Here is a 15,100-nt window from a genome sequence, read left to right on the forward strand (position 1 = left end):
AGATCAGATGATAGTTTTGTGACATGCTTTAGTACCTCTTTACTATTAAAATTCTGTGGACCTTGTAGAAGTCAATGGAAACTAGTGAAATGTCAAAATATGTGACATAATAGAGGAAAGTGAGTTTTAGAAATATGCTTCACTGACAGACTTCTTAAGATATGTTCAAAGTTGGATTTATCTGCCCAGTTTCTATGATGCATGAGACTGATTTCTGTCCGTCTCGTGTCCCTGTTCTAGAAAGCTTCTCTCTGGGACTGGGTCCCAGACTCCCATGGCAGCTTTCAGAACAGGAGCTCTTTTTCCTCCCCCTGTGGTTCCTCAGTGCAGTGTGGATACCCTGGCTCTGCAGTTTGGGGACCTCAGATGTTGAAAGAGAGGGGAGCTAAGGTTAATGAGCTTGATTACAAATACAACACATGCTCTTTTTTCTCCTAAAACTTTCCCTATTTCTCTCCCAAACAATCTGAACTTCCTTATAAATTCCTTATGTTTTTCATATTTCTGAATAATCCCAGGGTCACATTTATGATAATATGTTATAAAAGAAACAGCTATGTTTGCCTTGATTTTAAAGGTTAAGTTCTGAAAGTGACATCACCTCAAGCACACTATTCCATAGTCTCAGACAATCTAAATTCTCTTCCCTCTTTGTTACATGGAGAGTGTAGGGCTGGTCTAGTAAACTAAGGTGCACACTTTAGCTCTTCTAATAAGGCTGTTTCTACAGCTTTGAGGGCTGCAAATCAATGTGGACATACGGTACATGGAAAAAAATAATGAGGTACATTATTGATATCACACTGATGCTCTTGTTTTAGTATTTCATATTCAAAATAGGTACACAGAAAGTGACTGGGTACTTAAATCATCAGTCAAAAATTATACCTAAAGCATAGGTATAAGAATTATTAAGAGCATGGATACCTGAATATTGATATATTGTAATGAGAAAGTTGATTTGAATTTCTGGGGAGATAAATGTTCAGGTTTGATGTCCTGAATAATATTCTTATCTAGTGATCTTTGAATATTTAGCTGTTAATGTGATGCTTATTCTCCATTCAGATGGTTCTTTTCAAGATACTTAAAAGATTCAGAAACAGAGATCAAGAAATAAAATTAGCTACCAGTGGGAAAGGAATCACCATATTGGACTCATATTGGTCATTCTATGGGGCCTCTGATGTTACAAAATGTTGCAACCATCTTAACAAAAATTCACCTAGAATCTACTTGGTTCCAGGCAACTAAAGAAACAACACAGAATGGAGTACTGGAACTCCACCCTGGGAAGTGGCTTCATATTGATGGGGATTCTGAATGAGTTTGTCCCCTGAGCTGATCTGTGCTACAATCACAGTCCTGTACATGCTGGCCCTCACAAGCAATGGCCTTCTGCTCCTGGCCATCACAACGGATGCCCGGCTCCACGTGCCCATGTACCTCCTGCTCGGGCAGCTCTCTCTCATGGACCTCCTCTTCACGTCTGTTGTCACTCCCAAGGCCTTCATGGATTTTCTGCTCCTTGAAAACACCATCTCCTTTGGGGGCTGTGCCCTTCAGATGTTCCTGGCACTGACTCTCGGTGGTGCAGAGGACCTCCTACTGGCCTTTATGGCCTATGACAGGTATGTGGCCATTTGTCATCCTCTGAACTACATGGTCCTCATGAGGCCGAGGGTCTGCTGGCTCATGGTGGCCACATCCTGGATTTTGGCATCCTTTAGTGCCATTGTATATACTGTGTATACCATGCACTATCCCTTTTGCAAAGCCTGTGAGATCAGCCACCTGCTCTGTGAGATTCCACCTTTGTTGAAGTTGGCCTGCGCAGATACTTCCAGATATGAACTCATGGTATATGTGATGGGTGTGGCCTTCTTGATTCCTCCTCTTGTTGCTATCCTTGCCTCCTACACACTAATCCTACTTACTGTGCTCCACATGCCCTCAAATGAAGGGAGGCAGAAAGCCCTGGTCACCTGCTCTTCCCACTTGACTGTGGTCGGAATGTTCTATGGAGCTGCCACATTCATGTATGTTCTGCCCAGTTCCCTCCACAGCCCCAAGCAGGACAACATCATCTCTGTCTTCTACACAATTGTCACCCCAGCCCTGAATCCCTTCATCTACAGCCTGAGGAATAAAGAGGTCATGGGAGCCTTGAGGAGAATCCTGGGAAAATATATGCTGTGGACACACTCCTGACAGAGTTGCCAAGTCGACATGGTAGGGGACTAAGTATCATGTGGCTGTGATAATGGTAGCTTATGGGAGTCTGATCAAACTCCAATAACCTCTTAAATCAGAGGAGAGCTGCTCTCATTTGACTGGATTCTTAGACAATTATAGAGAGAACTAGCCTCATAAGACATATTGGACTTCTTGTTTATTAGGTAGATGGTTGTTCAAACAATTAGTTGGAAAGAATAATGGATTTGTGACTACATTTGTACAAATACTTATGTTGAGAGAATGGGAAAGGCTAATGTGTCATTTTTATACCGCAAAATGAAAATTAAAGTACAGAAATGAGTAAAACAGAATGTGGAAGTTCCCAGATTTCAAGTGAGCATTGGAAATATAATATCAGTGAGGGTAGTGTGTTGTGTATTTTGCTCGAGCTTTTAAAAATGTGATTTAGATACATGTAGACACGTCAAGGCTATATATTGTCACCCTGCTTATTTAACTTATATGCAGAGTACATCATGAGAAATGCTGGGCTGGAAGAAGCACAAGCTGGAATCAAGATTGCCGGGAGAAATATCAATAACCTCAGATATGCAGATGACACCACCCTTATGGCAGAAAGTGAAGAGGAACTAAAAAGCCTCTTGATGAAAGTAGAAGAGAAGAGTTAAAAAGTTGGCTTAAAGCTTAACATTCAGAAAACTAAGATCATGGCATCTGGTCTCATCATCTCATGGGAAGTAGATGGGGAGACAGTGGAAACAGTGTCAGACTTCATTTTTGGGGGCTCCAAAATCACTGCAGATGGTGACTGCAGCCATGAAATTAAAAGACGCTTACTCCTTGGAAGGAGAGTTATGACCAACCTAGACAGCATGTTAAAAAGCAGAGACATTACTTTGCCGACAAAGGTCCATCTGGTCAAGGCTATGGCTTTTCCAGTGGTCATGTATGGATGTGAGAGTTGGACTGTGAAGAAAGCTGAGTGCAGAAGAATTGATGCTTTTGAACTGTGGTGTTGGAGAAGACTCTTGAGAATCCCTTGAACTGCAAGGAGATCCAACCAGTCCATCCTAAAGGAGATCAGTCCTGGGTGTTCATTGGAAGGACTGATGCTGAAGCTGAAACTCCAATACTTTGGCCACCTCATGTGAAGAGTTGACTCATTGGAAAAGACCCTGACGCTGGGAGGGATTGGGGGCTGGAGGAGAAGGGGGCGACAGAGGATGAGATGACTGGATGGCATCACCAACTTGATGGGCATGAGTTTGAGTAAGCTCCAGGAGTTGGTGATGGACAGGGAGGCCTGGCGTGCTGCGATTCATGGGGTCGCAAAGAGTCGGACACGACTGAGCGACCGAACTGAACTGAAATGAGACCTGTTTTGAAACATCAGAACAATTTCGTGGTGAGTATATGTCTTTGTCTGTGTCCACAGGAAAGGAAATCTATCATATATAATTCACTTTCTGCTAATTTAGGTATGCTTTATTTGTATCATTTGATTTACCTGTGTGGAATTATTTATAACAAAAACTGCGAGCTTTCCTGGCTCACCTAATTGAAATTATTTTGGGAGGTAGTGCTTTTTTAAAACTCAGAAATATTTTCTTTTCAGAAGCTGTCTTAAATTACTTATTGTATTAAGATCAATGATAATATGAAAGCTAATAATCTATGGAACTAGTCCACATTCATTATAAAAACAGAAAATTCAGAAATTGAGAAAGAAGCAAAAATCTCCCAAAAGGTTTTCTATTTAGTTTTTGCTTATCTATATGCAGTTTACTGAATAGCTATGTATATTTTGGCTAAAGTTTTGCTTTTTTGTTGCTTGAAATTTGGTGAAATTTCTTCCTTTGTAAAGAGGACATTATAGTGCAGGGCTGGGGGGCTTAGGGAGGTAGGTGGCAAGAGTCCTGAGTTTAATCTCTGCTCACCATGTAGCATCTGTGTATCTTTGAACATAAATTAAACCATTCATTTCTCACTTTGTTCCTCTGAAAAGCAGTGAGAATAATAAGACTCTTGATGATCTCATGTTTTAGAGTGACTTGAACAAGATGATAATACACTTAGACCTGTGCCTCGAAAATAGTTCTTAAACTATGCTGTTACATGAATACCTAGTAAATAGTCTTGATAAAACTTCATTTCAAGTGACTACATAATAGCACCATATGGATCCTCTATATAATGTACTTAGGGATTTCCTTACATTTAATTTTGTCCCTTCAAATTTTTTTACATAAGGGTATAGTTTATGTGAGGTCAAATTCTTGAAGTGTAAATAATGGAATATAAGCAAAGAAACTATCTGAAATTCTTAATTTAAAGAGCTAACTGTTTATGAGAAAGTTAGAGACATTTTGCATGCTGGCTAGCATTTTGTGAGAGTCTCTGCCTCATTGTACTCTTTCCCATGCTGTCTTATATAAACTCCCTTTGATAATTTATTAAGCACATAAACAAAAAGTAACAGGTGTTTTCACTTATAATATTTATTTTGTTTTATTCTAATGATTTTTATGTGGCCCTATATAGACAAAGGTCCTAGATAATTTGGCAATTATATACATGGCAACATTTATTTTCAGTTTGTTACATATGTAGTAGGATATGTTGGATAGAGAAGTGTTACAACATTTACAAAATGTCATAGATTCATTTTTTCCTTTGTATTTTATACTCAATAGTACCCTTACCATTCCCATTTTTAATTCAGATAATATTGCCACAAATCTTAAGATCTGCTTAACAAACTTTAATCTCTCTGATATTATTTAAATACATTATGGATAGTGAAACTTTAAGTTAGTTGTTTTCTAAATAGCTGATTTTCCTGTTAGCATTCCTAATAATCTTTACTTATTTTGCATTTATTATTATTACTTACAATTGTTTGACTATATATTTTCTCCTTATAAGTATAGTACTGGTCTAGTACTACCCCATTCCTCAGAGAAAATCATCTTAAAAGACTTCACTGTACCTATTTTCTGGTCCTTTTCTACCATTCATGATTCATGTCACTGTAATCAGGCTCCCTCCACAGCCAACAACACCTCCCCTCCCTACCACATTGTAGGGTTGTGCATGTCGACAGTGACAGAGGTATATGTCTCATCTGTTCTGACAAAGAAATAATGGTTTATATATATGATAAAATTGTAAAATGTGAATTTTAGAATCATTACCTGTGATTACCAATGAGCCTCAAAGGGCTTAGAGATTAAAATCTATATTCCATAGGAGATGCAATAGATCTTTATAGTCCACATATCTCAGAAAAATTTTAAATAATTGTAAATATTTCCAGAATTGCTAACTAGACAGGATTTAACTATCATTAAGGTTGTCAGTCTCCAGTCCTAAGTGTGTGTTATGTGTGTGTCCCTGTATGACTTTCTGTCTTGAATTGCACCTTCTTCTTTAGTTGCATAAATAATCCTGCTCATTCACCAAAACTCTTCTTTTTATCTTTAAATGCTAATTAGGGAGACATGAAATTTAAAGCTTCAGGCAATATGTCCTTCATTTTAAATTACAATTAAAAAATCCATATTTTACAGCTTAAAAATTCAAAATGAGAATAAAAATGGTTCAGTCACTACAGAAAACAAGTGGACAGTTTTTAATCAAATTAAACACATGCTTAATCACAAAACAGAGCAAGTTTACTACAAGGGACTTACCCAAGTGAATAACAATTTATAGTTGCTCAAAAACCTATACATGAATGTTTATAGTGGCTTTTTTCCGCTAACAACAATAATCAGAAACAACACAAACGTCCTTTAACTGGTGAATGGATAAAGAAACTATGATACATCCACAGAACTGGATGTTACTCAGCAAAAAATGGGAACAGACTATTAATAGATGGCAGAATTTGGATGAAACTAAAACATATTATGCTAAGTGAAAGGAGCTATACTCAAAGTATCTGATACCATTCATATGACATGTAGGGGAAAAATAAGGGAAACCGTAAACAGATCAGAGAGTTCCCAAGGGTTTGGGTGAGCATGGGATGATTATCAAAAGGCACCAGAGAATTTGGGGGGGTTGAGGCAACTTTTATATCTTGGTTTTGGTGGTGGTTGTATTCTATTATGGGCTTCCCTGATGGCTCAGCAGGTAAAGAATCCACCTGCAGTGCAGAAGACTCAAGAGATGTGGGATTGATCCCTGTGTCAGGACGATCCCCTGGAGGAGGGCATGGCAACCCACTCGAGTATTCTTGGCTGGAGAATCCCATGGACAGAGGAGCTTGATGGGCTACAGTCCAAAGGGTCTTAAAGAGTTGGACAAGACTGAGAGACTAACACTTTCACTTTCCCTTTTTTCATATGCTATTATATACATTTGTCAAAAATTGCAGAACTGTATATGAAAAGAGGCAGATTTTATTGGGTGAAAATTTGTGCCTTAATAAAAATAACAAAAGTAGGAATTAACTGAATAAAGTTTTTAATATTCCGCTTGTACAGCCTTCTTAAGTACCAATAGAAAAAGTCCCCTGTCATCTTGATTTTTTTCTGTGAATTTAAAAATTTTAATTTATATCCTATCTGCTTTGAAAAGGGATTTAATGTTCAGTCAGTTCAGTTCAGTTGCTCAGTCATGTCTGACTCTTTGCAACCCCATGGACTGCAGCACACCAGGCTTCCCTGTCCATCACCAACTCCCGGAGCTTGCTCAAACTCATGTCCATTGAGTTGGTGATGCCATCCAACCATCTCATCCTCTGTCATCCCCTTTTCCTTCCACCTTCAATCTTTCCCAGCATCAGGGTCTTTTCCAATGAGTCAGTTCTTTGCATCAGGTGGCCAAAGTATTGGAGATTCAGCTTCAGTATCAGTCCTTCCAATGAATATTCAGGACTGATTTCTTTAGGATGGACTGATTGGATCTCCTTGCTGTCAAAAGGACTCTCAGGAGTCTTCTCCAACACCACAGCTCAAAAGCATTAATTCTTTGGCACTCAGCTGTCCAACTGTGACAGTCCAACTGTCACATCCATACATGACTGCTGGTAAAACCACATCTTTGACTAGATGGACCTTTGTTGGCAAAGTAATGTTTCTGCTTTTTAATATGCTGTCTATGCTGGTTATAGTTTTTTTCCAAGAAGTGAGCATCTTTTAATTGCATGGCTGTGGTCACCATCTGCAGTGATTTTTGAGCCCCCCAAAATAAAATCTGTAACTGTTTCCATTGTTTCCCCATCTATTTGTCATGAAGTGATGGGACTGGTTGTGTCCAACTCTTTGTGACCCCATGGACTATACAGTCCATAGAATTCTCCAAGCCAGAATACTGGAGTGGGTAGCTTTTCCCTTCTCCAAGGGATATTCCCAACCCAGGGATTGAACCCAGGTCTCCCACATTGCAGGGAGATTCTTTACCAGCTGAGTCACAAGGGAAGCCCAAGAATATTGGAGTGGGTAGCCTATCCCTTCTCCAGTGGATCTTCCTGACCCAGGAATTGAACCGAGGTCTCCTGCATTGCAGGTAGATTCTTTACCAACTGAGCTATCAAGGAAGCCCTTACCATTACACAGTGGAAGTGATTATAGAGCACAGCGCTGGAGCGGCTGCTGAGAAAAGATACCCCACATCCAAAGGCAAAGGAGAAGCCCCAGCAAGATGGTAGGAGGGGCAAAATCACATTTAGAATCAAACCCCATACCTGCCAGAGATGCTCAGAGGGCTCAAACAAACCTTGTGCACACCAGGACCCAGAGACCCCACAGAGACTGAGACAGAACTGTGTTTGAGTGTCTCCTGTGGAGGTACGGGTCAGCAGTGGCCTGCCGCAGGGGCAGGGGCTCTGGGTGCAGCAGACCTGGGTATGACATAAGCCCTCTTGGAGGAGGTCGCCATTAACCCCACCATAGAGCCACCAGAACTTACGCAGGACTAGGGAAACAGACTCTTGGAGGGCACAGACAGAACCTGTGTGCACCAGGACCCAGGAGAAAGGAGCAGTGACCCCACAAGAGACTGACCCAGACTTGCCCATGAGTGTCCAGGAGTCTCTGGCAGAGGCATGGGTCGGCAGTGGCCTGCTGCAGGGTTGGGGGCACTGAGTGTAGCAGTGTGTGCATGGGACCTTTTGAAGGAGGTCACCATTATCTTCACTACCTCCACCACAGTTTGGCCCCAGGTAAATAACAGGGAGGGGAAACAACCTCACCCACCAATAGAAAATTGGATTAAAGATCTACTGAGCATGGCCCTGCCCATCAGAACAAGACCCAGTTTCCCCCTCAGTCAGTCTCTCCCATCAGGAAGCTTCCATAAGCCTCTTATCCCTTCTCCATCAGAGGGCAGACAGACTGAAAACCACAATCACAGAAAACTAACCAATCTGATCACATGGACCACAGCCTTGTCTAACTCAATGAAACTATGAGCCGTGCCATGTAGGGACACTCAAGACGGACAGATCATGGCAGAGAGTTCTGACCAAACGTGGTGGAGAGAAGGGAATGGCAAACCACTTCAGTATTCTTGCCTTGAGAACCCATGAACAGTATGAAAAGGCAAAAAGATAGGACACTGAAAGATGAACTCCCCAGGTTGGTAGGTGCCCAATATGCTACTGGAGATCAGTGGAGAAATAACTCCAGAAAGAATGAAGAGACAGAGCCAGAGAAAAAACAACACTCAGTTATGGATGTGATGGGTGACAGAAGTAAAGCCTAATGCTGTAAAGAGCAATATTGCATAGAACCTGGAATGTTAGGCCCATGAATCAAGGCAAATTGGAAGTGGTCAAACAGCAGATGGCAAGAGTGAACGTTGACATAGGAATCAGCAAGCTAAAATGGACTGGAATGGGTGAATTTAACTCAGATGACCATGATATCTACTACTGTGGGCAAGAATCCTTTAGAAGAAATGGAGTAGCCATCACAGTCAACAAAAGAGTCTGAAATGCAGTACTTGGATGCAATCTCAAAAATGACAGAATGATCTCTGTTCATTCAGTATCACAGTAATCCAAGTATATGCCCCGACCAGTAATGCTGAAGAAGCTGAAGTTGAACGGTTCTATGAAGACCTACAAGACTGTCTAGAACTAACACCCCAAAAAGATGTCCTTTTATTATAGGGAACTGGAATGCAAATGTAGGAAGTCAAGAAACACCTGGAGTAACAGGCAAATCAGGCCTTGGAGTACAGAATGAAGCAGGGCAAAGGCTAATAGAGTTTCGCCAGGAGAACACACTCGTCATAGCAAGCACTATCTCCCAACGACAAAAGAGAAGACTCTACACGTGGACATCACCAGATGGTCAACAATGAAATCAGATTGATTATATTCTTTGCAGCCAAAGATGGAGAAGTTCTATACAGTCAGCAAAAGCAAGACCAGGAGCTGACTGTGACTCAGATAATGAACTCCTTATTAAAATTCAGATTTAAATTGAAGAAAGTAGGGAAAATCACTAGGCCACTCAGGTATGACCTAAATCAAATCCCTTATGATTATACAGTGGAAGTGACAAATAGATTCAAGGAATTAGATCTGATAGAGTGTCTGAAGAACTATGGATGGAGGTTCATAACATTGTACAGGAGGCAAGGATCAAGATCATCCCAAAGAAAAAGAAGGGCAAAAAGGCAAAATGGTTTTCTAAGGAGGACTCACAAATAGCTGTGAAGAGAAGAAAGAGAAAGGCAAAGGAGAAAAGGAAAGATACACCCATTTGAATGCAGAGTTCCAAAGAATAACAAGGAGAGATAAGAAAGCCTTCCTCAGTGATCAGTGCAAAGAAATAGAGGAAAACAGTAGAATGGGAAAGAGCTAGAGATCTCTTCAAGAAAATCAGAAATACTGAAGGAGGAAACAGACAGAACAGGTTCCATCTTGAAAGCAGGACTCCATCTTGGGCCGGACTGTGGACTTTGAGCTATATGCCCTGTATCTATGGAAATGACATACAAACTGGAAAACCAGACCCCCTGGATGGAAGAGCCCCAGGGCTCATACCTAGACTCTCTGTCACCTAAAAGAATACCCTAATTATCTGTGTAACCAAATAGAATCATAAATTCTATTATGCTTATTGGGGTATGACCACAGGCCTATTGATAATTGTCCACTGTTAACTACCTAGGCTTAAGGCATACGAATCATGGGTTAACTTTGATTGTATCTTTCTTTTCCTTTGTTCAGACTATTTTCAGAGAATTTGGAGAGGTGGGTTTGAGCACATATACGTAGGGTATATAAGGTTTTCCCCAAAATTGGTCAGGATCCTTTGCTAAGGGAAGACTCTGTCTTGGGCCCACAGGTGTAATAAACTGCACTCCACTATCTGCATTGTCCTTCGAACTGAGTTTGTTTCCCAGAATACGTGGCTACAACGATACCAAGGGACCATTTCATGCAAAGATGGGCACAATAAAGGACAGAAATGGTGTGGACCTAACAGAAGCAGAAGATATTAAGAACAGGTGGCAAATTAAAAAGAATTCATTTGAATCAGTTCTAATGAGATGGATGAAACTGGAGCCCATTATACAGAGCGAAGTAAGCCAGAAAGATAAAGACCATTACAGTATACTAACACATATATATGGAATTTAGAAAGATGGTAATGATAACCCTATATTCAAAACAAAAAAGAGACACAGATGTATAGAACAGACTTTTGGACTCTGTGGGAGAAGGCGAGGGTGGGATGTTTCAAGAGAACAGCATTGAAACATGTATATTATCTAGGGTGAAACAGATCACCAGCCCAGGTTGGATGCATGAGACAAGTGCTTGGGCCTGGTGCACTGGGAAGACCCAGAGGGATCGGGTGGAGAGGGAGGTGGGAGGGGGGATCAGGATGGGGAATATGTGTAGATCCATGGTTGATTCATGTCAATGTATGACAAAAACCACTACAATATTGTAAAGTAATTAGCCTCCAACTAATAAAAATAAATGAAAAAAATAAAATAAAATAATAAATAAATAAAGATTAAAAAAAAAGAACAGGTGGCAAGAATACACAGAAGAACTATATAAAAAAGATCTTCACAACCCAGATAATCACAATGGTGTGATCACTCACCTAGAGCCAGACATCCTGGAATGCAAAGTCAAGTGGCCTTAGGAAGCATCACTGCGAACAAAGCTAGTGGAGGTAATAGAATTCCAGTTGAGCTGTTTCAAATCCTAAAAGATGATGCTGTGAAAGTGCTGCACTCAATATGCCAGCAAATTTGGAAAACTCAGCAGTGGCCACAGGACTGGAAAAGCTCAGTTTTCATTCCAATCCCAAAGAAAGGCAATGCCAAAGAATGCTCAAACTACTGCACAATTGCACTCATCTCACAGGCTAATAAAGTAATGCTCAAAACTCTCCAAGCCAGACTTCAACAGTACGTGAACTCTGAACTTCCAGATGTTCAAGCTGGATTTAGAAAAGGCAAAGGAACCAGAAATCAAATTGCCAACATTCGCTGGATCATAGAAAAAGCAAGAGAATTCCAGAAAAACATCTACTTCTGCTTTATTGACTATGTGAAAGCCTTTGACTGTGTGGATCACAACAAACTGTGGAAAATTCTGAAAGAAATGGGAATACCAGACCACCTGACCTGCCTCCTGAGAAATCTGTATGCAGGTCAAGAAGCAACAGTGAAAACTGGACATGGAACAACAGACTGGTTCCAAATCGGGAAAGGAGTATGTCTAGGCTGTACATTATCACCCTGCTTATTTAACTATTATGCAGAGTACATCATGAGAAACACTGGGCTGAATGAAGCACAAGCTGGAATCAAGATTGCCAGGAGAAATATCAATAACCTCAGATATGCAGATGACACCACCCTTATGGCAGAAAGTGAAGAGGAACTAAAGAGCCTCTTGATGAAAGTGAAAGAGGAGAGTGAAAAAGTTTTCTTAAAACTCAGCATTCAGGAAACAGATCGTGGCATCTGGTCCCATCACTTCATGGCAAATAGATGGGGAAACTGCAGAAACAGTGAGAGACTTTACTTTTTTTGTGCTCCAAAATCACTGCAAATGGTGACTGCAGCCATAAAAGTAAAAGATGCTTACTCCTTGGAAGGAAAGTTGTGACCAACATAGACAGCATATTAAAAAGCAGAGTCATTACTTTGCTAGGAAAGATCTGTCTAGTCAAATCTATTGTTTTACCAGTAGTCATGCATGGATGCGAGAGATGGACTATAAAGAAAAGCACCGAAGAATTTATGCTTTTGAACTGTGGTGTTGGAGAAGACTCTTGAGAGTCCCTTGGACTGCAAGGAGATCCAACCAGTCCATCCTAAAGGAAATCAAGTCCTGAATATTCTTTAGAAGGACTGATGCTGAAGCTGAAACTCCAATACTTTGGCCACCTGATGAGAAAAACTGACTCATTTGAAAACACCCTGATGCTGGGAAAGATTTAAGGAGGGAGAAGGGGACAACAGAGGTGGGATGAGATGGTTGGATGGCATGATGGACCCAATGGACTTGAGTAAACTCCGGGGGAGTTGGTGATGGACAAGGAGGCCTGGTGTGCTGCAGTCCATGGGGTCGAAAAGAGTAGGACACTGATCGACTGAAGTTAACAATATACAACCTTGATGTACGCCTTTCCCAATTTGTTACCGGTCTTTTGTTCCATGTCCAGTTTGAGACATAAAGTAGAATTTTTAAATATTAAAAATTCAAAACCTTAAGAGGAAATATGACAATTATACTCCCAAATCTAGGCTCATTTGTTATTTAGTTCTTCTTCCTCTGATTTTTGGTAATGAGAGAGTAATAACAGACAGGAAGGCCAGGGGTCTCCAAAGGGAGTAAATATGCTTCAAGTGTCAGACGTTTTTTAATCTCTCTCTTAAGCACCAGGAGGAAACAGACTACAAGTGTTAGAAGGAAATGGCAACCCACTCCAGTATTCTTGCCTGGAAAATCCCATGGACTGAGGAGCCTAGTAGGCTTCAGTCCATGGGGTCACAAAGAGTCAGACATGACTGAGCGACTACACTTTCTTTTCTTTTTTTTTTTTTTTAATAATAAGCATTTATTTTTATTAGTTGGAGGCTAATTACTTTACATCATTACAGTAGTTTTTGTTATACATTGAAATGAATTAGCCATGGATTTACATGTATTCCCCATCCCAGTCCCCCCTCCCACCTCCCTCTCCACCCAGTTCTAATGAGATGGATGAAACTGGAGCCCATTATACAGAGCGAAGTAAGCCAGAAAGATAAAGACCATTACAGTATCCTAACACATATATATGGACTTTAGAAAGATGGTAGCGACTACACTTTCACATACAAATTTTAAAAGAGGTTGCTTTTAAAATTTGGTGTTGCCATGAAGACACTGGGTTCAACCTGAGCTTAACTTTTCTCAGACCTTGAGCTCAGGGATGTGTTTTTCTTATGGAACTGTTTGTCTTAAGCTATGTTAATGAACTATGTTAATGAACCCTGGACTCAATCTTCAAGATGGTTCTGCTTAAGACTTAGAACCCACTTAATAAACTGGTGTGTTTTATTCATGCAAATGTTCTCGTTAGCTATGTTAATGAGACTGTATTTGCTTGGAAACCTGCCTTTCTTCAAGATTCAAGTCACTCATTTTTCTGGCAAGGGACAGCTCCCCTTGTGCCATTGTTATCTCAAAATGCATGTTGTGGGTGAGGGGCCTGGTGCCAGTCTCTGAGTTTTGAGACATTTCCTTTCTCTAATTAGCAGATTGCTAGTAGCTAAAGACTAGCAGGGAGACACTCTTTCTGCCCGCTTCTGATGTTTATGTCAGAAGCTTTCTCTCTCTTTTATACTTTAATAAAACTTTATTACACAAGAGCTCTGAGCTATCAAGCCTTGTCACTGGACCCAGATTGAATTTCTTTCCTCCGGAGGCCAAGAATCCTGGCGTCTCTTTTGTGGTTCAGCAACAATCTTTCAGTAAGAACAAAATTCTGGTTTTTGAGGATAGCCCAGATTTATTCATTTATAATAATGTTGTTTGGCATATCAGATATTACTTTGAATGCTAAAATATCTGCCACTAACAAATGTGAAATGTAGTTTTCTACATACCTCTCATTAGCTAGTAGTTAAACATTTTTTATACATGTAGTGATTTTAAGGAGCACTGAGAAATATCAATGTAATTTTGCACAAATTCACTTTTCTGTCCCCTGTGCACCCACTCAAAATTGTGAAACTGTGCAAATATGGTATATTATTTGTAGGTTGAAGTATAATACAAAATGTGAAATTAAAATATTTCTCCAGATTTTTATTCAGCAAAGAGTGCTTGTTTCAAGGGCTATCCATATATATATATATATATATATATATGTATATATATATGTATATATGCAGTCATATACATCATTTGTTTTCTCTTTCTGACTTACTTCACTCCATGTAACACTCTAGGTTCATCCACCTCACTAGAACTGACTCAAATTCACTCCTTTTTTATGGCTAATATTCCATTATGTTAATATATATGTATCACACCTTCTTTATCCATTCATCTGTTGATGGACATCTAGGTTGCTTCCATGTCCTGGCTATTGTAAATAGTGCTACAATGAATATTGGGGTATATGTCTTTTAGAATTGTGATTTTCTCAGAGTATATCCCCAGTAGTGGGATTGCTGGATCACATGATAGGTTTTTTTTCCTAGTTTTTAAAAGAAATCTCCATACTGTTCTCCATAGTGGCTGTATCAATTTATATTCCCACCAACAGTGCAAGAGGGTTCCCTTTCTCCACACCCTCTCTAGCATTTACTGTTTGTAGATTTTTTTGATGATTGGCCATTCTGACTGGTGTGAATTGATAACCTCATTGTAGTTTTGGTTCACATTTCTCTAATAATAAGTGATATTGAGCTTTTTTTTTTT

The 15,100-nt window shown here is 40.0% G+C and overlaps 1 protein-coding gene across 1 annotated transcript; it reads left to right on the forward strand.

Annotated features, from left to right (window-relative positions):
- The first annotated feature begins 686 nt into the window (after window positions 1–686).
- Window positions 687–3,324, forward strand: LOC139034032 (olfactory receptor 2AG1-like). The gene is given in 3 exon segments (XM_070464173.1): window positions 687–1,324; window positions 1,326–2,232; window positions 2,707–3,324. Coding segments are annotated over 2 exon segments (942 nt in total). The 5' UTR covers window positions 687–1,268; the 3' UTR covers window positions 2,212–2,232; window positions 2,707–3,324.
- Window positions 3,325–15,100: the final 11,776 nt, after the last annotated feature.

The sequence above is a fragment of the Odocoileus virginianus genome, unplaced genomic scaffold, assembly GCF_023699985.2.
Source record: "Odocoileus virginianus isolate 20LAN1187 ecotype Illinois unplaced genomic scaffold, Ovbor_1.2 Unplaced_Contig_20, whole genome shotgun sequence".
In the NCBI taxonomy this organism is placed as follows: Eukaryota; Metazoa; Chordata; class Mammalia; order Artiodactyla; family Cervidae; genus Odocoileus; species Odocoileus virginianus.